The 27,481-nt window shown below is 35.4% G+C and overlaps 1 protein-coding gene across 1 annotated transcript in view; it reads left to right on the top strand.

Moving 5' to 3' along the window:
• The window catches only part of adgra1b (adhesion G protein-coupled receptor A1b), a 131,744-nt gene that overhangs the window by 90,341 nt on the left and 13,922 nt on the right, over positions 1–27,481 (top strand). The window contains exons 13-16 of the mRNA XM_088917412.1: positions 197–404; positions 1,245–1,453; positions 23,666–23,793; positions 26,392–26,515. Coding sequence (XP_088773538.1) covers positions 197–404; positions 1,245–1,453; positions 23,666–23,793; positions 26,392–26,515 — 669 coding nt within the window. The remainder of the gene's footprint in view (positions 1–196; positions 405–1,244; positions 1,454–23,665; positions 23,794–26,391; positions 26,516–27,481) is intronic.

Here is a 27,481-nt window from a genome sequence, read left to right as displayed (position 1 = left end):
GCGAGCACTTCAGATGCACTGAATTAAACCCATTCCCATGGTTACTACTGCTCTTTGGTAGCTTCCAGTCTGTGGGGAGAGGGAGGCGACTTATCAGTCTTGTACCGGAGTTTTAAAAAAATTGTTCACTGCTCTTGCGACAGGGATTTTTAAAAGAATATTTATATCTACATTTCTTCCTTTATTTCGTCTGCAGAATACGGTGGCAGTTGCTTCGATCCAAGTACCGCTGACAGTTACTGCTAGCTCTCCGGCATTGCAATCTGTTGATAACTCCACATGCAAGCTGCAGTTCATTGTCTTTCGAAATGGGAAACTCTTTCCTAGCACAGGGAATTCGTCAAATCTTGCAGATGATGGGAAACGTAGGAGTGTTTCCACACCAGTTGCGTTCACCAAATTAGGTAAGAGAGTGAGCGAATGTTTCGTTTACTTAAGTGATAATGTGGAACTATCTGTTTTCAGAATGAAACAAAATAGCTTTACTTATTAAAGAATTGAATATAGTTATAACATGTCTTTTCCGTTTAATATTTCTGCACACTTAATGCAAAGGTAACAAAACAAATCTGTACAGTGTTCATTTTGCAAAACATACGGTTTTGCTGTATTTATATGACCGAATCACCATTATTATTATTATTATTATTATTATTATTATTATTATTATTATTATTAATATAACAATACGTCATAACGAAACAGCGCAGTCATGATACTGTCTTCATTTCTACATCTTTATTATTTCCTGGTCTCTCATGACTGTCAGTAGCTAGACGGCTTTTTGCGCCGTTATTATTGTTTAGTTATTATTGTTGGGCTTAACACAGTATTATTCTCGTCCTCCATGTCATTAACTTCACATGTTGTCTAACGCCAAATAAAGAACAGCAGCTTCGAAATACACTGTTTTCGTGGGCATCGGACAGATGTGTTACAAGGAGATTTCGTCTTGGACATCAGATATAAGCAGGTCTTAAAAAAAAAAACAAATGCATGTGCTCCAGGCTTGTAGCATCTAGAAAACAGGTTTCGATCGCCCTCCGTCTAACAATGCGAAAGAAAAGAGCGCATGTCATGAATGGAATGTGGATGGAATACGGGTGATATTTTTATATACTCTCCTAATAATTACTACAGTGTTTGCTTCCTACTGAACAATACGTTGTGAATCTGTGTACCCAGGATGCAGCACTTAAGGATTTTACACTCCATTTCCTTGATTCAATTTGTTGCTTTTGCAGATGGGTGCAGCTTGGGGAACCTCTCACAGCCCATTACGGTTGCTCTTAGGCACTTCGCGCTGGGTGTAGACCCAACAGCAGCCTACTGGGATTTTGACCTTCTAGATGGACACGGAGGCTGGAGGGCGGAAGGGTGCCACATAACTGGCTCTGCAGGCAATATCACCACTATTCATTGCACACACTACAATAACTTTGCAGTGCTAATGGTGAGTATACAACCTGGGAGGGAGGAAATGTATTCCTCCCACACAGCACCTCTCACGTCTCCACAGTTTCTAATAAATTGCATTCTAAGTGTTTTATTACCCTGAATTCGCCAAGGAGATTCAGTCTGATGTATTTGAAGTCGTGGAGACTGACATGTTTGGGTACTCGGTATTCTTGATAAATATCGTTTGATGTGATACAACTTGTCTAAGGAAAGATTAATTCAGAGATTTAATGGATGTTTTCTGCTGTTTTTGAAGTTTAAGCAAAGAGAGGTACCTGTGTTTGTTATTGTCTCATATTTATTAGAAGGCTTCTTAAATCAAGAGTAAACAAACAGAAATATTGTCTTCCCTTGATCCCACCTAAGGGTGCATGGATCATACTAATTAGTTTGCAAGCCTACCGCAAAGTGGAATCGTATGATAAGCAGCGACAAACGAGCGTTTTATTGTTTTTTATTATTATTACTATATTTCAACAAGGACACGTAGTCATTTCGTGCATCCTGGGATTTTTTTGTTTTGTGAAAAGTAAACATCCCTTTATTAGGACTGAATCCATGAGGATAATACTAATTGTGCGATGGCATCACGCCTCAGTTGCTCCACGGAGGTGCTGGTTTTCGTGAGTGTTTCAGAGAGCAGCAACCCACCGGGTGTTTACCGGCAGCAACCGTTGGAAATGATCAGTTGGGAGGTCTGTTCAAGTCACTGAACGCACATCGTGCATTGTTTTGTGAATATAATCCATGGAGATGAGTTTTTTTTAAGTGCTACATTGTTTTCTCTGTATTTATTTTACAGCCTGCATGTTTTGATGAATGTTTTGTCTTTTTTACAGAAGAGTAAGGTGAATATTAAAGCACCGATTATTTATTAAGTAAAGGACAGCAGTACTGACGAATGTGAAAGTGAGAGTACGTGTGCTTTGAATACCAATCTGATGTTGTCAAATGGAGCGCAGATGTCAGCTAGTGACTGCATGAGGCTATAGAAACGTACAATTCACCGTATTCGAGATTTGTTTTATGTGTACAGTATAATTTGCTAATATATAAATAATATCCAACAAAAGAAAAGGTCGTTCTGTCGCTTGATTTCAAGTTATGTTCTAGCAAATGTAATTGTATTCGAGACCTAAGTGAGATCGTGAAAATGAAAATATGTAATATAGATGTACAGTAATGATTTAGAATTGGGATGTACTGGTGAAAGGGCATGACGTTTGCTGTATCAAAAGATAATGCTTTTCATACGTAATACCACGTTTATTTATGCAGTTACCACACCCGCAGTATTCACTGCAGAGCCCTGTGTCAGTAGTCGTGTTTACCAAAATGACATCAGATTTCTTCCAGTGTTATTGGTGCACGCTGACAATTTATTGCACCTTGCGGTTACCTGTTGCGTGTTGAGTAGACAAAGATCCTGGTTCCGATTATTGTGTGTGTGTGTACCTTTTAAACATTTCTGTGGCTGAAATTAAAAATCAGCTTGTAAATCGCAATTAACACTAAAATTAAAGAACTACTTTAGATACGAAAGTGACTCGAGGACGCAGAAGGAAAAAAACTTTTATCCTGGAATTGAATATACTGTATAAGGAACAGATTCGCTAAATCGCTACACTTGTAACAAATAATCGTCTGCAGCTGCAGTATGTGAAATTATTTTATGATTGTGGTTGAATCATATTTTCGTAGTTAACCATATAAACTGAACGCAATATTAGAGTTCGTATTTTTTAAATCTTGATCATCACCCTTTTAGAATTAAGTATAAAATTACATTAATTTTCCTGGCATATATTTCAAAATACATATCTATTTTACTTCTTTCCATTTTCTGTGATCCTGTAGTGAATTTTTAATGTTTCCAATTTCTAGTTGTAAGTATTAAGCATATCCTTGGTCTTTGCAGTGTGCAGGTACTGTAACACACATGACCAGCTTGCTAAGTGCTTTATAGATTTCCTTTTTCTCTTGTGGGAATGATGCAATATCTACTAGATCTTGTAGATCAAAGGTTTTGATGTGAATTGCCTATTCTATCTCAGAAAGTGACAGTTAACCAAGGGCACAATCAATGTAGGATGTGGAAGGGTAAATGTGTTAATTCACTATTGTCTTGTGAATACATGCCTAAAACACCAGCATCTCCGATGAGGCAATTTAGGTCTTTTCATTAATGAATTTTAAGAAGTTTGAGTTAATTAATTTGGCAGCCTAGTTTAGTAGTGCTTTAGTGATTCACGTCCCATTATTATTTTGGATATAAAGTGATTTAGATTCTCATTTATTTTTTTAATATGTATTTAATAGTACTGTTTTTAATTCAAATTATTCCACAGGTGGCCAGGATTGCTGTCAATCTTTGAACAGATAAAATTAATCTAGGATTTTAAGGTCCATTTTTTTTCTGAATCTTTAGTCTTTTAAAGATAAGTAAGTAGTAAGATTAATAATCTTATGAACATATTGCCAAAGTCTAATATCACAGACGAACTGTACAGTGTCAGTGATTAATAAAAAAGTAAAACAAACCTTTTCTATCAAAACTTTTATTAAATAAAAATATAACAATATTAGAGCTTAATGTTATTATTGTTAATTAATTTGTTGCCTTGAGTTGCTCTGATGCAACTCCTGTTTTATAGTTTTATAGTAAGGCAAAGAACCTGTTAATTCAGGACCATGGACAGATCAAGTAGAAGTCTATTTGTGTTGCGTGGGCTCCTGCTTGGACATGGTGTTTGTTAATAAAGCTTACTGACAAAGCTGTAAAACAATTAGTAGATTTATTTCCGTGTAGTCATGTTAGGTAATTATTTAAGGAGTTGATCATTGTGAAGAGAAAAGAGCATAACCTGCAAGTTATAAATGACTCTTTATTCTTCTGAAATGTTGGGATTGGCATGTTTATTTCAATTGTAAAAGCTTTACTTGTTGAAAGTGACATGTTTGTGACCACTGGGTCCCAGTGTGGGGATCAGAAAGCTGCATCTTTAAAGTTAACTCAAATGAATAATACATTTTATGACTCTCACATAAACACATTTCAAGAATGTATTACAGATATGAAAAGATAAAAAGAGGTAACTTATTTTTGTTTCATTTTGTAATTACTTTTTCATATAGCCGGTATTCTCTTGTTCATTTGCCTTTACAGTATATCCTTGATACCAAAATATTGTTTTCTTCACAATGTTATTGTTTTGCACATAAAGACGCATATAAACATAAAGAAATAGGTAAAAGCGCATAAAGCACACTGTTTGAAGCTTTTCCTCTTTGTGCAAGTCCTTAACAGGTTTATGTATTTTGACCAGTTTTTAAAAATCCTTAGATTCCAAATTCCATTCCGAGTTGAAGGAGTGAGTCAAATTAATTACAAAATACACGATGGTTATTTGGAGAATTTTGACATTATTTGAAATGTGAAGCATTAATTCTCTTCCTTAGCTCTTTTAATCCTCATTTTGCAAGATTTCATGAGGAAAGTGTGGTGGAATAATTGCAGACAGGGTTGTTTCTCTCTTCTGTTTTATGCCTTATGATTAGTGCATCTTTCCTTAATATTTCCTGTAGTTATTTTTTTTGTCTTTTAACTTTATTAACTCAGAATTATCTTACTACATGTAAAAGTTGAAATGAGCTTATTATTTGTCACAGTTCTTGCAGGGGTTGTCGTCTTTCTCATCATAATTTCAGTTTTGTTACAAATTCTGTAGGTTTACAGAACACAAGAAAACAAGGCAAAATGTTAGACGGGAAGGTATGTAACAGCAGACATGTCTGCTTTTGTGTATTCTGCAGCGCCAGTCTTTCAGATTCAACAAATAGTCATGATTACTATGGTAGTATAATGCCGTTTTTTAAATGATTGATCTGAAGGTGACACTTTTCAGTGAATTTATAAACCAGCTTACCTAGCAACACTCACCTGCTTAAAGGATTTACAGCTCTCTTCTATATTTGTGAAAATATCTAAATGCAATTGTAATGTTCCTTTCTATAAAAAGGTAAATATGTTGTTATAACTGAATACAAGTCTTGTAAAGGAGAGTATACAGTAACTGTGTTGTTAGAGGACAGTTTTGTTTAAAAGTAAGAAATTGAAGTTGGGTATGAAGTAAATCGTCTTCACAATTATAAAATAAGACATAGGAATCCACATCAAGTCCATATAGATTTGATTGTTTCAGCCTCCAAAATATTCTTAATTATTTTATTTTCAAAGACATAAATACATGCATTAAAATATAATAATGAAGACATACATTGACAAAAGGCCAATTGTGTCTTATTTTTCTCATTTGTATTGACCTAAATATTCAAACTTATTTATTAAACGTAAATCTTTGTCGACAGGGTTACATTGTTTAAATGAACTTAGTTTGAATGCAGATTACTTGTATTTTGTCGTAAACGAGGTAAACACTTTGCAGATCTTAAGATAAAAGACTGGTGATGATCAAGTGTACTTAGAATACTAGTTTATATATAAAGTTTTTATCAGAACAAATTATTATGCATTACAAGTGTCATGCAGATATATAGCAGTACAATAAATGCACTGTGATTTTTTTTTGTACCTCTGAGTTGATTGGTCAAAGCTAACTGTCCTGTGGATATATGTTGCCATGGAGATGGAGAGACATGGTTGTCCATTTGAGAATTTCCACTAGTTATTTTATTTTTTAATTGTTTTTTTTTCCATTGCTGTTTAATATCAAGGCCAGTGTATTTTAAGGTATTTTTCAAGACTTCTAACAGATGTATACATTTTTGTCTTTTGAATAAAATGTTGAAAGAACATTTACGTTCTTTCAGTGGTATTAATCTGGTTAATGCTGCATGAATTCTATTATCATGGTAGCTTTTGTTCTAATGGAAATAAATAGAATGGTGTTTTCTCATATTTTTTGCTAAACTATTTTCTGACATTACTAAAGTAATATGAGTCAAAGCCTTAGCAGGTGTGACATGGGTTTTGATCAGAAGCTTTAGTTTCTTTGAGGTGTAAATTTGTAAATGGCAGTTTTTGTTACACTTCATAAACCCAGTTTGGATTTGACAGTTGCTTTTTATCCTGTTCCACCATGGCGCTACTGAACTGATTACTTTTAAGATGGTGTGACCAGAACAAACATAATGGATTTGATGTGTGAAACAGAAGATGCACAGTAATAACCCCCTAGTTTCACAAACATCCCAACCATCTCAGATTCTGTCTGTTAGTGATATCCGAAGATCTCAGAGGCAGGTCTAAACCACCCTACACATCTGTATTGTGCCACTAGTAGGTGCAACAAGTCACAGTTGGCTTGTGCTGCGTGCTGGAAACACTTCTTACATTTCTTTTCCTATTATTAATTTGTTTGACGATTTTAGACAGAGAAGCTTCTATTTGTTCCCGTTTATACAGCTTGGCATTTTTTTGGAGTGATCTAAGTTTGTCTACTTTGTTGGGTTACAAACCCACAACCTTCCAATTATTAGTCCAGAGCAGTAGTACCTGTAAATGTTGTGTTTAAGAATCATGAGTGTTATTCTTTACTATGTGTTACCTTTACACAATAGGAATGTATTGTACTTTCTCAAAGGTTTTGAAAATGTCACCTTATCAATGCAGTCTGACCTTACATTTCTATTGTTAGTTACAATTTTTGTGTCTCATCGCTTCAGGTAGTTTTGCTTTGGGGACTTGGAATGTTTCTTTCAAGAAAATTATTAACTTCCAAACAAGCTGGATGGGCTGAATAATAATTAGAAAACAGTGCCTTTAAAAGTAGTTAAATAAAAAATGTAAAATGTAGATGTAAAATAAAAAATATACAAATTGCAAATTAGGAAATAAGCTTATAGGACACACAAGCAGTTCAAGGTGCAGCAGAAGAGGACATTAGAAAATGGAGCACCACAGATACTAATTACGTAAGAGCCTTTCTGAAAAGAAGGGTTTTGATATTTAAATGCACTCAGGGTAGGTGACCCTCCTATGTTCTTGGGCATTGAATTCTAGAGCTTTGGGGCATAGCAAGAGAAGGCCCTGTCACCCACAGAATGCAAACAAGCTTGGGGGACACATAGAAGACCAGAGTCATACACACAGAGGTTGCAAGATAGCAAGTATGGAGATAAGTCAGATAGGCACTGAGGTACCAAGCCATGTGAAGCCTTACAGTATAGGTGAGCAAGAGTTGACTCAAAACCAGATAGAAAGCCAGTACAAGGACTCCAGGTCAGATGAAATGTGATTGCTTGCGCGCAACCTGGTCCTGATTATGGCTGATGAATTCTGACAAATTGAAGTTTGACCAGTGTGAATTTAGATACTGCAGCACCCTACTCGCTGTGGTAATCAATCTAGAAAAGACAAATGTGTTGATCGGAAGAATGACTTTTTTTTATAGTACTCTGGACATTATGGTCAAAAGTCAGGCTAGGATCAAATACTACCCCTACATTCTTCAGTTTTGAATGAGATTCATGTACAGTGCCATCCACAGATAAGGTTACTGCATTGGCTTTACATAGGTGATGAGAGTTGCTGAATAGCATAACTTCTGTCTTGTCGCAGTTTAATTAAGGGAAATTTTGAGTCACCCAGGTAAAACATTAAATTAGTGTAGAAACAGCTACTTCATTGTCAAGTGTAGTATAGACATACTGTAGGTATGAGTATCATCAGTATAGAAATAACAATCCATAATAGACATGAAACAAATAATAGACATGAAATTTTGAGTCACCCAGGTAAAAGATTAAATTAGTGTAGAAACAGCTACTTCAGTGTCAAGTGTAGTATAGACATAGGTATGAGTATCATCAGTATAGAAATAACAATCCATAATAGACATGAAACAAAGGTGTTTTAAAAATAACTCTAGTATAGAGACTTATAATGTGACTTATACTACCTTCTCTAACATTAAAACTACCCTCCTTACAGCTTGCATCATCTTCTTAGACTTGCTCTGTGCAACAGTCATTTGCTCTTCCATGATCTACAAGGTTAAGAATTACTTTTAGGTTAGCTTCTCCTATGGATAAACAAACATGGGTTTCATCCCACTGCTTCCACCACAAGCGGAAGATCCCCACTTCAGGTAGTGCGGCTGAGGGGGCCATCACATTAACTGTTCCAACCACTGATGTAATTAAAGATCCAGGAGAGGCCCCTGGCTTCATGTTAAGGTTGGAAGCATAAAAGAAACAAAAAGACTTAATAAAGATTTAATCAAATGAATACCATTATAATATCTTATCAATAATATGTCATGTCATTTGCCAAACTGCTTTATACCATATGGTGTCGCGGGAAGCCGAAGTCTACCCGGCAAGCAACGAGCGCAAGGCAGGGTACACCCTGGATGGCAGGTCAAGTGCAAGCCAATCACAAATGGGGACAATTTGGAGGCCATGGTAAAGGCAGAGGGTGGAAATTTGGCCCGGACACCAGTATAACTCCCTACTCTTATAGAGAAATGCCTGGGGATCTTTAATGACCTCTGAGAGTCAGGACCTCGATTTAATGTTTCATCCGAAAGACGGATCAATAATATGAATTCTAATATTATTGTGCAGAGCAAGTCATTTGTCAAAAATAAATTCCAGAAAATACCATGGTCATGTTTATTCAGACTTCTATGTATTCCTTTTAACGAGCTTTACTCCAACAACATTGTATTCTTTAGAAGCCCGATGGAAGTCTCCAAAACTAGTCTCCATAACTATATAGAGGCCTTGGAAGGTTTCCAGTTTCTCTGGGGAATAAATGTAGGTAATACACTGAAAACGTTCAGCTGTAGCATGTATCAAATGCTTAAGTAGGTAGCTGCGTCAGCATGCATAGGCTGCAAAGGAACAAGTAAAGGTTTATCCCATGCTGAAACGCAAGGAAAGAAACAATGTTTCGGCTATGGAGTCTTCTTCAGGTGTCTCACTCCTTTCAGCATGGAATGAACTTTCACCTCTTCATTATGGTTCAAGGTCAGAGAGCTCTCCAAAGACTGCAGGGAAGTGGTTATAAAAGTAAAGGTGGATTCATTAACTTCAACATAAACCAGAACAATCGATCCCTTAGTTTCCTCTGCCAAGAAGCTCAGTTTGGCTTTCAGCTTGGCTGAAAAGGGGTAGTCCAGCACGACAATATTCCAAAACAGTCATCCAAATCAATGAAGAAACAGTTACCGGCACACAAAATAAGTGTTCACAGGCCATCACAATCTCAAGACCTCAGTCCAATTGAGCACTTGTTGTTGAATCTCAAGAATACTGTACACAAATGGAAACCAATGTATCTGAAGCCTAAAACAATTATGGTTGGAATAATGGTAATAAAACTCCCATATGAAGTGACAGAAGTCATAACACACTGCAGGAGGCATCTCGTCAGTGTAACGTATGCCAGAGGAGGATTTACAAAATACTATCTGCAGAAGCATGAATAAATGCAGCCATCATGTTTTCTGTACTTTTAATTATTAGACAAAAAAGATATGCTCAGTGTAATTTGGTGTTTGATCAGTGTATTATGATTATGGTTAAACATTTGTAGAATTTGTTTTCTGAAAGACACATTATCCAGTCTGTAAATATTAGTGTTACATCATGCTGTATACGTTTTTCATATTTCATGGGTCGTACAAATAAATGTGGAGGGCACTATATATTAATGAGAAAATTCTTTTCCCTGCCACTTTGGCGGCCACAGGTGGCAATCTGTTGTCATCACAGGCTCGGATTCCACTTCCACTGGGCCAATTCAGTACACTGTGGAAACATGGAAAATACATGGAAAATACAAACCTCCAGTGATGAGGAAAAAATAAGCTGCAAGAAAATATTTTCACATGTATGCATGCTTGAATGCATGTATATATTTTTGTGTAGTGTATGTTTATAGCTTTATTATTGATTGTAAAAGGGAGAGGTTCATGTGATTTTAAATGCTTTTTTAAAGTGCCAACTGAAAATATGTAATAAAACAGAGCTAAAAACATTTTCAGTGTCATCATCAGATCTTAGTCTTTGGTGAAGGGTTGCTCTGATATTTGCTTCTACTCAGTGATAAGATCCCTGCAATGAATGAAAAGTCTTTTCTGTTTCATTTTAAAGGATGAGCATGGTATATAGGTTACAACATACAGTAAAATAAAATTGCGTCCTTTTGATCTTTAGACCCCATATTTTGTTTGAACTTGCTGTTATGGATGTATTTTGTGAATTGAAAGCTCAAATGGTTTTAATGTTCAAAATAAAATGTGCCAGTTGGTAGTTGCTAGCAATTAAAATGCATTTATTGATCTGACATTGCTCACACACTTTCTTAGCAGCAAGCACCCAGAGAGGATTAAAATCTCCTAATTCACACTTAAATTTATGAGATCGGGGATGGTGTTGATAAACGGCAAAGGGAACATGAAGGTAGTCTGTCTAATGAGGTGACTAAGAGCTCTTTGGATGTATTACTGCATATTAGTATGCAAATGTATTTTCTTTGCATGATTTTGAAATTGATACCACTTCATTAAATGTTCATAAATCAGATGCAATTAAATGACTTCATGTATGAAAGCATTTCAGCTGATGACCTATTACTTAAATACTAAAAAGCATGTCATCCATGTAATTTTACCTTGATTAGGTGACAAAGTGAAATGTGTTCCAATATGTTTTGGGTTCAGACCTATTTAAGAAATATAATTTCCTACAAAAACTGTAAGCCTTTGTGTCATTTAGTATGACTCTTATACATTTTTAGTTATTATTTTTTTATTTCAGCCTTAAGCTCAAGGTAAAATACATGATAATTGAAGATATCTGACAGATACCTGAACTGACAAACCAGGCCCAATAAAAAAAATAAATCGACATTATTAAAAAATAGTTTTTCTTGAGGCTTTGATGTACATCATATTTTGTAAACTAGTAAAAATGAAAGGCATGACATAGTCCCAGGCTGTTTAACACTCTCAACCCTAACCAGGCTTTCAGCCATGACACTGAGCAGCATGGGTATGATTAATGAAGGCAAAATAAGGAGATAAACATTAAGCAACAAAATTGTAACAGACAGCGGATGGGTCCTGCCCTACAAAAATCTTCTGTCTCTGTGAGTACATTCCCATAGGGTACAATATTGCAGATACATAACTTAGATTTCTGAGAAGCATACTTTTAGGAGATCTAATAGATTACTGTTATTCCTGGGTAAATCCTGAATATTTACTAGACTGAATTAAGTAAAGGAAATATCGGAGGCTTTAGAATTTTCAAACAAATGGTTAATTTGACTATTCTCTATATATTAAAAAAGATACATTAGATTTCATATTATTTTGTATTTGACCTTGTGCTAATGTAGTAATAATATAAAGCAAAATACAAGTTTGAGAGCCATTTGGCAGTTAAGTAGGCTGAAATCCCCATCTCACAGAGGTTGAAAGTAGGATAAGCAGATCTTTAAAACGTCTGTCATTCCTTACTGTGTTCTGTCAAATTAAGAATTCTGTAAAGAAGCTGAAAAATGTTAATATATTCCATAATGTCCAGTCCAGTACATTTTAAATAATCCTAAATGAATATGCTTGGCTGAAACGTGTAAAACTTTGTGTGTACAATTGAGTGTTGAAACAATATTATTGAAATGAGTATTTTGAATGATGTGCATCCTTTTTTGCTTTTGTCCAGAAATAACCATAGCAGTATGATGATTTTGATACATTTATCTCACACTATAGAAATAATTCCGTTATTTCTACAAGTTACTCTTCATATTGTTACAAATGGGGGGTACGAAACTGGAGAAAAGGAATTGACCGAGCGGTTTAGTCATTCAGTGAAATAATTATTAATAACCTCTGACTTGTAAGTGATTTCTAGCAATATACCCGAGCAGCTGCTATAATTAGATAATTCTTTGTTCTCTGGCACAGTTTTGTTGAGAGGAGTAATAATCCAGGCACACTTGGTTGAACAAATATTTATTACAATGACAAGACACAAACTACACTATACACAACAAAACATACAACACACAAGTTACTGTATGTACAGTATTTACAAACAAGGTGTTTCAGAGGCCTAACATTCTGGTCCTCCAGAAAACCCTAGACTGCTACTAAGCATTAAACTCTTTAATATGCCTACAGAGGCCACGCCAGAGTTGAACTGCCTTCTACCTAAATACAATGCGACCTGCAGTTAAATCTCTTTCTCTTCACCCCGAATGCCACATAATAAATGGGAGCCTACCACTATATATATCCCTATCCATAAAATTGCACCCTAAGCAGGAAAGATGTTTCTAACTGAGGCATCTTTTTCCCAGGAAACCCAAGTCCCATAAAACACAGAATAGCACACTCTCTCTAACAAGGTTCAAATACTTAGCTCCAGTCAGGTTTGCTTTGGATGATCAAGAAGTAGCACAAGTCCCAACTCCTCCGGACTCCTCTCTCTTCTCTCTGCTTCTCCTTGTTTCTTCCTCGTCTTCTCTGTGCTCTTCATGTGATCTTATGTTGTGTGTTTCTGTACTGCTCCTTGACACTCATTAATTCACAACTTACCTAGGTATACTAAGGTAACCTTTACAAATGTTTCTACTGAAGGGACCCCCAGACCTCAGCAAACATTCTCTCTCCTTTAAAGTGTTTACTCTTCCAAGTGTCACAAACTAAAATCTAAGAGACACTTCTCTGTCACCTAAAGCTGTAACAATATTTATTGCTTCTTTGTATAAAGATTAAATTTAATGTCAGATATATAAACAGCAATAATTGTCTAAAAAATAAAGGCATGATCACCTGCAATGCACTGGAATAAATAAGAGAAATTAATACCCTGAAATGAACCTGTCATTTATATTTTGCCAGGAACAAATAACTGGACAAGATAGCACAATATTATACAGCAATAAACTGATAGAAAGCAGCTCTCCACAGAATGAGAGATACAATGTAGAAATTGACTGTCTCACCATTTGCCATTTGCAATTTTAAAAATGTTTTCAGATCTATCTGCTTGGAAATGTAATAAAATGCAATGTACCATACAACATTGCTCTTGGACAGATTAACTTGTTGTCTTGCAGGAATGCCATCCTTCACACTACTTACATTTTAAAGTATTGAAGTTTGTATTGCAACAAGAATAGTAAAATACACAATTAATTCCTTATGTGAAAAAAAATATTCTCCCCCACAGGGAGAATAGATGTGGAATGTTCCATGGGAATGTTTACAAGTGTTTGTTTTGGAGACTTGAATAAAAATGTTTGGCAAACATTTATGTTTATGTTAATAAATTGTTTTTGTAATGAAAACTAGTACATAAACTGTGCATTATAAGAAATGCATCTCTTAGAACAAATTCACCAAATTATGAGAAAAAGACCATCTGTTTTGTAGCAAGTACACATTTTGACCAGAGTTAAATTTATCCTAACTTTTGTCACAGAAAGGGTTGATGAACAGGGGATCTACTATGAAAGTCATGGGCTAGTTGCATGTGTGGCTGTTGCTGGAAGCAATACAAGATGTAAATTAGGCGACAAATGCTTTGCACCTGGTTGCTAGTGCCGTCTTGTGGAATACTGTCCCATTCCTCTCAAAAAGCTTGGACATGCATGTGCCTGTTTACTGGTTCGGAGCCACATGTTATCCCTTCTCATCACTTTAGCTTGGTTTAGATCTGGTATGTAAGAGGACATCGGCAGCATAACAATCATGTTGTCATCTTACAAGGAAGCCATTGTTATGTGAGCAGCATGAGGATGTGTGTGGTCCTGCACAAAAAAATAAATATACTGATATATCATTATAAGCCTCCAAAAAAGGTCGTACTGATGTGGCAAGTGAGGTCCTAGGCCAACCTATGGCATGTGTGCCATTATTGGCAAGTAAAGGAATTTTTAATTATTTTAATGCAATACAAGCTACAAAGAAATTAAGTTAAAAAAATGATTAAAACTATGCTGGACGTTTCTGTAATTCTCTACAACAAGCTGCCCAATGAAAGCTCTTCGGTGTATAAAACACTGATTCACTTGGTTAATTTACTGCATTATTTTTGGTGGGGCAAGCCTATTGTTTTCATAGGAAAATTCGCAATCTGATAACATTTTTCAAACTTAAGTATTTTAAGATTTAAGATTTTTTTAACATAAAGACTGCTGTTTGTGCTCTATGTTGTGAGAGCATTGTTTGAAGCACATGAAGTGTCCAGTGACAAAACACGACAAACACTTCAAGGTTAGTGAGGTATGAAAACAAAGCAGCATCTATTAATTTCAGTGCACGTTAATATCAAGCCACAGATGCAAGTTACAAAAATACACAATATGTTGGGAAACACGGAAAGCGATTTACAGATGGGGAATATATAAAAGAGGCTTTGCATAGTTGTTCAGATGTATTTTTAATGGTTTGCTCAACAAACACACAATCACCTCAATAATTTGACTTACCTATGTCTGCAATATTGGTGGAGAGATGCATATGTGAATATGTGAACTGCTAACATTGGCATTAAAAGTATTTAGTCTCGTGTTTGATGAATGCATGGATATAAACGACGTAAGGCAATTAGCAATTCTTATGAGAATCAGATGGGATTCAAAAAGAGCTGTGCTGCCTAAAAGCTGTGCCGCCCATGGCACAGCTACATTGGAAGATATAGCTAAGATGTTTATCAATCATTTTGAGGAAAGTGGAATTGGCATCAAAAAATATTTTCTGTGATGATTGACAGTGCTCCTACTAGAGCTAGTAAACAGAAGGAATTTGTAAATCGTTGTGGATCACATTGGCCATTGTAAATTTTAATTGGATTCATCTTTGTGCTGAGATTTCAAATTATGATCTTAATTATGATCAAATTGTGATGACAACAGTGGTGAAAATAGTGAATATTCTTATTGCCTGATCTGCCCTGATGCACAGACAGTTTCAAACTTACTTTGCTTCAGGAGATGGACGTTGTGTACAGCAATGTTCATTGGCTAAACCATAGGAGGATTTTTAGCACACTTTATGGACTTGATGGTCTTGGTCTTGATGCGATCAAGATATATCTTTTTATGTTTTTTTTCTAACAAAAAGTATTATTGTCAGTAAAAGGTCAAAACTAGCATTGAACTGTAAAATAAAACTGTAAAATGGATTGCAAAGCTAATGATTTCTAACTGACATCACCAAGCTTATGAATAAACTCAACCTCCATCTGCAGTCTGTAGATCAAACAGGTCTATTCTTATTTTTGGTCTATTCAAAACATGGAAGGTAAAACTTTCTATTTTTCCTGGGACATAGATATCTTATCTTTCCAGTATTTGCAACATCTTTCAAAACATTGAAATTTCAAAACATTGCACAATCCATGTTGCTGAGTTAAGAGATACGTGTCAGAACTGGCATCAGAATCTTCTGTTAGATTCTAGGTTTTCCAGTGGCTTGATGTTTTATTTTCTAATTAAAGCAAGGATCAAACTAAATGGTAAGATGTATAATTGTTTCAGATAGTAAATTTAAATATTTTATCAGGAATAAAAATGTAAGTAGGGATATTATAGACATTAAAAAGTATTGATGGCACTCACATCCATAAAAACAAATGCATGCTGTAACACTTGGCATGCCTTTTCTAAAACTTTGTCAACCCCTATCATAGGCTGTGATCAGTGAAGCTCCATCCAGTCATGTTGCCTTGAATCACTATCGGAAGAGTTCAGCTTTGACTATACTCTCCTCTCCAGGCCATCACACCTGGAATTCGCTATGATTCTGCATATCTGCACCACAATGATGTCTGTCGCACATCACACAAAACAAAATGTTGATTCATCACAAAAAAGAATGGCTGGCGAGTCCACCACAGCTGAAAAGTCTTGTACATATAGTACCTGGGTGTGCTTGTGTGGATATCTGGCCTGCATTGGAACCAGAAGTGTGAAAGTGCTCACTTAGATGAAGGTTGATTATGTGTTGTGAGCTTTGTGACGTTTCATATCTAGTGCTCTCCCAGATTGTGGTCAGTTGTTGACAGTCTGAATTTGGATGTAATATCATATTATGCCTAGTTAGATGTTGCTGTGAGTGCTGAACATTGCAGACAGCAAGTGATAATGCTACAACGTTAGGGGTGGGAATCTCTAGGCACCTCACGATTCAATTTCGATTCAGGGTGCCACAATGTGATAATAAATTTATTCTTGATACATCTCTTGACACATTTTTTTTCAATACATGATTTTTTTTTCTTACTGTGTGACTGAAGTACGCGAGACACGAGCTGCCATTCATCGGTGATGTAGTGCGCCGTAATATTGATTTAGGATTCTGTTGCAATGGACGTCCACGCATCACAGGTTATTGCCACCCTATTTGCTTTCTTCAATGATTCCAAAACTTGAGTTTTGGTGTCGCTGTAGAGTGTTGGTATTGCTGTTTCACTAAAGTGACGCCAAGAAGGTATGTCTTTATGTTTCACCACGCAATTAGATTGTCTTAAGTCCAAAAAAACTAAACCATTATTATTTGCTCTGTTTGTCCTTTACTTTACGTTGTCTTGTTTTTATCTGAAATGTTTAGTAATATACATATTTAAAAAAATAAAAGATTGATTATGGAGTTTTGTGCAGAATCGTACAAGAGAGAATCACGATGCATCTGAGAATTGATTTTTTTTTCCCCACCCCTATTCAACGTCCAGCATAATGATGGAGTATTGCTCTCTTTCACCAGGCTTGACATTCAACAGCATAAATCTCTTTATCACCTATGTTCAATCATATCTCCCTAATGAGGTGATTTCACGCTTATTCAACAGTTAAGGTCACATGAGTGTATCATGGGCATTCATAAAAGATCAATTATTCAAAATGAAGCCAAAAACAGTTTGACCAGATTATATATATCTCCGTATTTTCTAAAAACATGCATACATTTATTTTGATTGTGACGATATAATTTAGATGTCTTGTTTTATACAAATGTCCTGTATTCTCCTGAAAGCAGCAAATGTGTGTCATGACAGGGTTTTCTTGCTGAGGGAAAATAAAAATGTGGAAGAGAAAATTAACATGGTTATTGCAGGTTTTGATTATTATGACAGTGGGGTATTTGTACTGTGCTATGCAGTCAATGGCAATTCTTATACTGTGCTCTGTCCCCTATGAGAGTTATTGCACTGTGTTATGCAGCCAATGGGTAATTTTGTTTTATGCTGTGCAGACAATGGGAGTTATTGTACTATGTTATACACAGTCTAGTTTAAAGTGGAAGTTTTGGAGTAAAATGGCTATGAAGGATACTGTTGATTACAATAATATTTGAAGCTTGAATTAATTAGTGTTTTTTTTATTCTTTTTCCTTAGTGTTTCAGGCTATAATTAAAAGCATTCTCAGTTTGACAGTATTTATTTATTGTTCCAATTAGTTATTAGCATATCCATGTGTTCTGTACAACTGTTGTTATAGGCTGATTGACAAAGATTTCTCTACGGATGAAATGGTGAGGCTGGTTGAGGGTTTTTTTTGGTGACTGATGGAGTACAAAAAAATCAGCAGAAGTATAACATGAAAAGATGAGAAGGAAATGACAATGTGTTGTTTATTCAGGTAGCTATTTGGATTGTTTATTTTTGTTTGAAAAGAAATTACAAAGCTAATGTTTTTTTTTACCACGAGAGAAAAAATACTTTGCTAGCGGTAAAATATAGTGAGTGGTAAAACGCTGGCTTCATATTTCCTTTTTTATTTTGCATCAAAGGAGTTGCAATCTAAAACATTCAGATATGTAGAATTCTGTTTACATTTTAATCTTTTTTCAAACAAAATATTAATCTGTATTAAAAACTGTCAGTATACTGTATTAACATGAAATAATAAGGTGTAAGGTGCCGATAATAGATGAGAACAGTTTATTTGCTGAAAAAGGGCACATCACAAAGAACTATAAACTTTGGGCTACTTGATGCTATTATAGGTAAACGAGACAGGCAGCTCTTTGATTTGCATTTATCACTAGTATATCTTAGCAGCTTAGTCATGCAGTGTTTGCTTTACATTAAAGATTAAAGATTAGGTACCAGAGCATCAATGCTTATGAAAGTAAATATTTCAGATATATAGCTGTTTAACTCTTCCAAAGATCGTAGTTTACCTTACATTATATAGCAGTGGATTTAGAGAGAGAAATAAAAGTATAACAACAAAGTGGCTTCAAAGTAACTTATATATGTAATGTATATAATATCAGTGAGATTACATGTATTTTTTTAACTCTCCTTATCTGAACCCAGAAGATGCTAATTAAATGGCACTACAAATAATACAAAAGTGTCTCATAGAATGCAATGGGACATTTAAAGTGAGAATGTTTCCCAAGACACTCTGGAGATTTTAAACTCCCCATGACAAGGGTCATTTTTTGCATTGCTTGTTTGGTGCTGATTCAAGTTGCATGGAAAAGGTATGAGTGCCAGCAAGAGTGCTTGAGGGGTTTCAGATTTAGGATTTACTGGCATATGCTGCATGGACAAAGACACATTTTTCTTTCACCTCACAAGTATTAGCACAGGAAGGAAGGAAAGGGTGATGGACAAGTTCTTTTAAGAAATTTCTCGTCCTGAAAATTTTCAGTAAAGAGTTAAAATACTCTCCTCCCCAAACTTTTGTCGAATTGTAGAAAAGTGAAATCTACAAAATTGACTTAGTTTTAATTAGATATGTCTAAATTGATCTGTGCAGATTTATAATAATATCTACATCTATTTGTTAGCTGGAACAAGTCTGTTCCAACTGGCAGTACAATATTGTCAAAAATGACTGATTGCAGTATAAATAGATACACTAGTTCCATGTATGAAAACTTTTGTATTTATGTGTTTAAAAAAAAAATTGTTTCATTTTCATTAGCTGTTCTGCAACCAAGAATTGATTATCTTCCATAAACCTAAAGATGGAGACTCTTTGGCCTCTTGAACAGGTGTAGTCTTGGGAAATAAGCTTCTTGTGCGCTGCTGAGTCCAGTCATGGTGATCTCTCTTTGAAGCTCTTGCTTTGCCTTCTCGTTCCGACATCATTGCAGTCTCAAACTGCAGGACTCCTTCTCAGATATTTTTCTTCCATCTGTCTCATTCAAGGGCCATAACCCCCAAGCAGATGGTATTGCTTGCTTTTACAGTACTATATCTTTGAAATGCTTCTTCTGGCCTCCTGTGGTGTAATTGCTTTGGCTAGGCTGGGAGAACAGAACCTTTCTTTGGGAGTCTGCAGTCTGACATCCATATCCAATCCAACAGAGCTAATAGCAGATGATTGTAGCTTCAGCCCTTGTGTTGCAGCTTGGGAGAGAACATTAATGTAGGATGTGTCTGTCTTCTCACTTGATTCATAACATCTTCCATTAACAACATTGGTGATATGACAACCTTTCAAGTGTCATCTGCATGTTGCCTGTATTTCATCCCTATATAATAGAAATGATTGCTCAATTGGGTTTCAGAATTAATATCATTATCCTCAAAAATATACTTACTTCCTCAGGCAGCCAAAAGTTGCATTTGCAGACTTAATGCGGGATTTTTTTGTCAAAATCCGCCTTCTGTGAAAGATAACTCCCAAGACGTGGGAAGTGCTCCAAATTTTTCTGACACTCATCGTCAATCCAGATTGATAGCACTGGGTTGTGTATATTTGGAGCTTGTTGACAGAATTCTAGTCCCATCCTCTCATATGCCTCAGTAAATAAGTTGACAGTCTGGGGATGCATTTCTGTCAAGGCACATACTGAAGCATTATCAGCATACTGGTGTTTGAGACTGGAATCAGAGAGGCAATAGTTTTGGACCAGAGTTGTTGGAGACTAATCTATTACCATTCGGTAAATTAGCTGCATTCGAGTAGGAAGCTTGTTTGCTGTCAAGGGAGGAGTTCGTCAGCAAGAGGAATGAGACACTTTAGGAAAGTTCTTGTAATGATCTTGCCCACCATGGACAGCAAAGACATTCCACAGGTGGATTTGTCTTTTTTCTTAAAGATTGTCACAATCTTGGCATTAATGAAATAATTTGCTGTAGGATTTCCTCTTCACTCCAGATCTGTATGCAAGCACAAAGGTGTATATGTTTAGTTTTACATTTCAGTGGGAATTCCAACACATCCTGCTGCTTCCTTTGTGTAATGACATTTACATCTCCTCCTTAAGTGTTGGTAGAGTTCCAAGATCATTTCTAATTAGGTGCTGTGGAATGGAATTGAATATACTTTTGTAGTAGTTTCTTGATTACATACATCTTCACAATCCTCTGCCTCCCTTTCCTTGATCAGGTTTGCCCCTTTCTTTTGTCTGAGAGGAACTGGTCCTTGAGTACTCGGTCCTTGTGGCAGTAAAGATTCAAGATTTCTTTATTTGCCATATACAACAAGTGTATTGGAATGCTTACTCGTTCAGCTGTACCCAGTAACATTAGAGAAAGAAAAAAGGACAAAATGCACAAATGACAAACAAACAGACAATACATCCAGACAATAGACATTATAATACAGCCAAGACAGGACATAATGCAAACAGTGCAGTACCTTAAAGTGCAGGCGCTAATATGTGCAGGTGCTAATTTGAGCTGTTTAAGATGCGGACTGCTTGGGGGGAAGAAACTGTTTTTGAATCTATTTGTCAGTGTTCTGATACTGCGGTACTTCCTACCAGAACCCAGGAGTGAAAACGGATCATGGCCAGGATGAATTGGGTCCCAAAGTATAGCTCGAGCCCGGTTGTGGTTACAGATCGTGTCTGCAAAATGTTGAATCTACTTTGCTTTATCCGTCTCACAATCAATGTGCGTAGATTGGGAAAACATTCATAGAAAACAGTACAGATAAGGGTTGACTGCTCAGAATGGGGTGAAGTAATTAGTGGAGTACCACAGGGACATGTACAAATACCAGTGCTCGTCCTGATTTATATCAATGATGTAGATTCTGGCATTAAAAGCAGCAGATGAAGCCCAAACAATTTACATAAAATTCAAGACAAACATCCAACTTTTGGGAAGTAAACAGTTCATATCTTAATAATTGCATGATGAGTGATCATGTCTGCACCAATCAACTGTTGCATAACAAGGCAGTGTCTTAAAACTATTTAAATAAGAGACTTTTTCTGCACATTCATTTAGGCTGGAGCTGAGTTTATTAGGTATTTGGTGATCCAATTTTATTGGTTAATACACACACGCAAATGGGGAAAAAAGGCAATTTAATTTTAATTTCTCTTATGATAAGCACAAAGCTACTGTAGATCCACTGGGCTCTTACTACTGACTCTAATAAACCTCAGCCATAGCCAGCACAGCAAGCCTGTTTAAAAGACAGAGAAGTTATACACTTCTGATTGGTATAGAAGTCTTATGCCTTCTTAATTGGTTTTAAAATTAATTGCAGACTGAAAATGAAGAAAAATTATGTCTGATCTTGTAAACTAAACAAAATTTTGAAAATATATTTTTTATATTTTATGGTAATTTTTAGCAGTATGGCTGTCAGCACACTTCTAGTGTAAAGCTCTGCTCGGAATTTTATAAAACGAATATATTTGTTCAGGAGCACAATCATGACTGGAGAATGTTAGGAGCAATAAAATTGGCCACAGAGACATAGAAATTGCACACGTGCAATAGATGTGCTTTACTAATATACAGTACAGTGGTGCCAAAGACAGCTTTGAACTATCGCTTTGTCCTGCGCTCTTTTATTGCTCTGGTTACTAACAAGTGCCCCAGTTTGTGTCAGTTTTCCATTGCATCCAGTGCTCCACTCTATCCTGTTACCACGTGCTGAGCTCTCACTCTGGCTCTCAAACCTGCCATTACCACTGACCATATCCGCCTCTAACGTCCCCACTGTACCTGCTCCACTGCAGGCCAGCCTGTGTCAGACACACCTTAAACCCTGCTGGTCTGTGCATTACAGGGAAAGCTCCTCTTGATTTGTTACCTTTCCAGCAATGAGCCCTAAAGTTCTGTAGCATTTACCAGTGGTTTCCAGAATAGGAATAAGAGCTACATTTATTACAGACATAACCTACTACCACACACGGACAAAGAATTTGAATTCATACAGCTTGTGTGTTATGCTGTTTTTGAAATCCGAAAGGTTTTTTGACATCCACTGTTTTACCATGGGTTAAGTAAACCCCCACATATAAGCATGTGGTCCTAACATAAGAGCAAACTAAACGCATATTTAATACATTATGAGAGCAGAGAGAGATCATTTCAGGAAAATGGCAAACTTTTACAAATACTACAAATAGAAATTGTGCTATATAAACAGAATTGTAATGATATCCACACAGAGTGACATTGCTTATTCAGAGTTTTTGTCTTTCTGTATAGATAGCAATTGCATTTGCAAAATAAACATGCCTTTGTCAAGACAAGCAGAACAACTAAAACAAATGCACTTGTCAAGGTGAAAGAATAAAACGGGGGAAATGCACCTATTTGTTTATGCATTTGTTCTATTTGGAAATCAAATAATAGTATGTTTAGAGTAAAAAGCATACAATAACAGGTCAATTCAAATTTGTAGTCCAACATTTAATAATGAAGTACATTGTAGTGTGCATTTATTTGTGGCTTACCTTCTGGTACTCCATTAGACCCCCATCACTGCTAATTGTCCTATTGAGGTTAGACTCACCAAGGTTGAACTACAGAAGTGCTGGTCTTATCCATTGCCTTTACCTGGAAATTGTTTTTGATGTTCTGAATTTTATATTTCTTAAAGAATAATGTGCTTAAATATAAATTAAATCATTTTGAATGTGATGCATATTAACAAGAAATGTTTCATCAGTTCATATCATGAAGATTCCATCTTTACTGCTTTATATGAATTTATTTTTAAGAGTCATTACTGTAATCTCTATAGTCTATAGTCTAATTCCTATGAAAGGAATAGCATCAGTTTTATGCACAAAATGAGAGAGAAAAGGGTGCTGAGCTATAGTTTCTAAATTCATCCAGTATAATGAAACATGGCATAATGTCTGAAATTGTATTTTATATTCTGAATTGTTTGTTTTTTTAAGACCAATAAGACAATATCTTCTGCAAATGTAGTTTGCCATGTGAGCACCATCAAGATTGCATTATTTCAGTAAGCTACTGTTTACGTGCATGTCTGTTTTTGTTCCATAGGATTTGAAGAAAGTGCTGTCCTTCCCCCCTTATCCAGGGGAGTTTCTCCACCCTGTTGTGTACGCCTGCACAGCTGTCATGTTACTGTGCCTGTTTGCATCAATTATTACCTACATTGTGCACCACAGGTAATTTTTCAGACATCAAATATATTAATGTTAATGGTGTGATAATTTGTAAAGAATGTGCATGATCTTGTGATCCGTGGATGTTTTTCTTTTCTTCCCACTTAGTATATACCACATAGTTATTTAGAGATTATATGCTTTCTGATTGTTAGCTCTGTATCTATTTCTCTTGTCAGATCTTTTCAATACGGTGCCTGTCTCTCAGAAAGTAGTACACAGCCTTTAACTACAGCAAGGGACATTTTCACTTATCTTTCTTAAAGAAATAAGCATATTTTACTAATTATGGTCCTTTATTGAAAAATGGTTTTAAATAGTAGGCTCACAGAACATTTTCATTGTGTTCACATTGCACTGGCAAAGAAAGGCTCAGAATTTCATGGATTGTTCAAAGAGTGATTAGTTAGTGACCCTTCCTATGTCATTGTGAAGGCAATGGAAAGCAATAACATAGAAAGTACCAGTAAGCAGTATACTGCTTCCAGGGTTCTAAAGGAGGAACACTGGAATTCTCTCACACTTAGGAGACATTTTAATCATCTGTAATGTATATTGAAGAGGGAAATGGTTATCTGTGTTCGTATACATGGATCTTCATGTGTAAGGATAAGAATTGGAATAATTTACTGTATTTAGTATTTGCAGGCTTGAAAAGGAATGTATATATGTCACGAAAATGTAATTTATTTTCTTATGATTCATTAGGCTGCATTGTAGATTTACTGTACTTAATATTCTTAATGGCATTATATTCTTAACGGTAGAGGGGTTGTACTTCTTATTGTTGGCATTATCAGTGTGCTAACGTTTTTAACCACCCTTTACTGATTTAGCATGCTTTCTTTTTGATTTATAAAGGTGTGATCAATCTTTATCTAAGAACATAGTTTTGAAATTACTCAGTTCTAAATTTCTGTCACTATAAAACGAGTTGATCATTTTTATTTAGACAAGCCAAAATGTTGGAAATAATCATAGAAAGAAAGTAGAAGGCTATATAATGCAAATGACTTATTAAAATTGAATAGCTTTTGTGTATAAATGAGATTTTACCTAATGTAGTCATACACTAATGTATGTAAAACAAGTAAAATGTAATGTAAAAACAAGTACACACCCATTGTTTTGTTCAATCCGAAGCGTACAGGTCTTGAAGATTGGCTAACTCCTGTAATTCGCGCAAAGTAATTTGCCAGATCACTACTGGATTGTTATTTGTCACATATATTTGACTTACGCTTTGGAGAATTAGGATATCCATTTTTTTTACTTTTCTGTCGTTCACAGCACCTGTTTAATGAAGCCCCATGAGAGTCTTTCATACACTAATGTGAAATGTTACTGCAATCTATCAATAAAATTGCTTGAAATATTAGATTTCCTTTTCAGGAACCACAGTGTTCCACACATACAGTAGTTACAACTATACAGAAGTATCGATGTCTATGTTGTTTTGATCTGTTGCCTGACAAGTCGTGACATTGTAGCATGTAGTACTGTATTACATGAAATTTCATTTGTACCCAAAAGCTGTTAATCTACTGTGTAGTTTGCATTATTGATCAATACAGGAGATGGTTGAGTGCAATCAACTTCTGAAGTCAACCAAGAATGGATACAGTAGTACTATGTTATTTTACTAAGTGTACTGATGAGTACTGAGGTACTCACATTTAATCAATATAAGGTTATACTGTATTTACGTCATTCTTTTTGCTCCATCAAGTGCCTCAAATTCAGACTCGGAGTATATATCAATTTTTAGTAGGGTTTTTCTGATGTTTGAAACTAGACATAAATTGCTCAGATTTCTGTGTAATTGGAGCAGATAAGGACAGTTTCATGAAAACGAACATGCTTGAATGAGATTTTGATGTTTTATGGCAGAAACTTTGACAAGGGAATAGCTATATAGCACTGTTAGAGACTGCAAGATTTCAGAAGAAACATTCTTTACCTCCATAAGTACAAATAAAAAAGCCTTATTCGTTCTCTATTTCTACCAGAATTCTAATGTCAATCCTCTGAAAATAACTTTGAGGTTAACTGCACAGAAATATTTCTTGTCTTTTATCTCTCTTGCAGGCTTTTACAAATATTGTTTTTATGTAAGCTTATTTTAAAATAATCGCTTTGTATTTAGATCTCATATGTTTTCTTGGTGTTTAGTCTATATGTATGAGATTAACTCTCCACAGTACCCTGATTGCTGAGCCCCTAGTCATATTAAATGTATTTATTATATTTATTTATCTTTGTCATAGTTCAGACTGCAGTATTGACTACAGTTCACTAAACATTGACAGTTTTTTATTGTTGCTTGCTTGTAGGTATTACTGTTGTGTAATTAAGCCAGGCTTTTTGGACTTGACCTAGTAAGGTCGATCTTGATCGCCTAAGAGACCGTTTGCATTCAAGATGCATTGTACATAATATTTTTTCCTTCTGTGTTAACAGTGAGAGCAATGAGCAATGGCTTTAAAGAATGCTATTTTGTCATATAGCAGACGTGTTAATTTAACAACAGATGTGAAGATAATATGAGGCTTACTGGATGTCATTTTTATTTAATTTTTTATTTTTTGTCCCTTTTGGTAGCACAATCCGCATTAGTAGGAAGGGCTGGCACATGCTCCTCAACTTTTGTTTCCACACTGCTCTGACCTTCGCAGTATTTGCTGGGGGCATCAATCGAATAAAATATCCCATCATCTGCCAAGCAGTAAGTATACTTAATGTTTTTCATGTGTTCAAACCTTCATAATTTATTATTATTGTTTCTGTTTACTGTTTAAAGGGTTTGGTGTGAAAATCCCTGTGATATGCTGTGAGATTATTCAAATAAAGGACTTTGGTTAACCAGTTAGCTAATATTATATTCCACCAAGAAAATTTGCCTGTAGGATTTCTTTGTACACCTGATGCTAATGGCACTACACCTGTTTTTTAAATTGCATGTCTTCATTGGCCATGGTTAAAATATTTGTTATTTTAATCAGCATTTGTTAACATATCCTAAGTGTCTTTGATTTAAATAAGATTGTGTCCTTTTTAAAAATGTTTATTACTGAGGGTAGCATGGAGACTTTATTCAAGTAGTACTTTATAGCAACATGTGAATGCTAGCCCTACTATCAAACACTGCATAACCAGCATCACTGGGTGCCTTTGTGTTAAGCTCTAGGACAGAGAGGATGATTTATACAATATAAAATTTGATCCTATGTAATTTAGTTTTACTGTGTAATAGAAAATAAGATCCGTACGTGTTTGATATTTCTCATTTGGTGATGTTTCAAAAGTGGTGAACTGGATTGAATTGTACTGGCAATTTGAAAATTAGTATAAAAAAAGAGAAAAAATATGTTTTAAATAATGAATATTTTGTTTTTCCATCTAAACGAGATGTAGCGAGATATGTGAGTGTCTTATGCTAGAGGCGTGGTTGCAATTAAAGTTTATTTTTTAAATATTTAAGCAGAGGGGAACAGGACAGAAAGAAGAGAAAAGCTCTTACTGGTATCACCTTTGATTTCCAACTCTTATTTCTGGTTAAATGCAGTTTAGTATTTAAGCATCATGTTGGTCCTGGCATGTTCTATTAAACTTTCAGATGCAAAGCACCCAGTTATAAATGAGAAAAAAATAAGTAGGAAAAAAAGACAAAAATACTAAGAATTAGTAATAG

Source organism: Atractosteus spatula, chromosome 5 (genome assembly GCF_055471065.1).
Source record: "Atractosteus spatula isolate fAtrSpa1 chromosome 5, fAtrSpa1.hap1, whole genome shotgun sequence".
Taxonomy (NCBI): Eukaryota; Metazoa; Chordata; class Actinopteri; order Semionotiformes; family Lepisosteidae; genus Atractosteus; species Atractosteus spatula.
The sequence above is the reverse complement of the archived record's forward strand: the minus strand, read 5'-3'. Positions and strand labels throughout refer to the sequence as shown.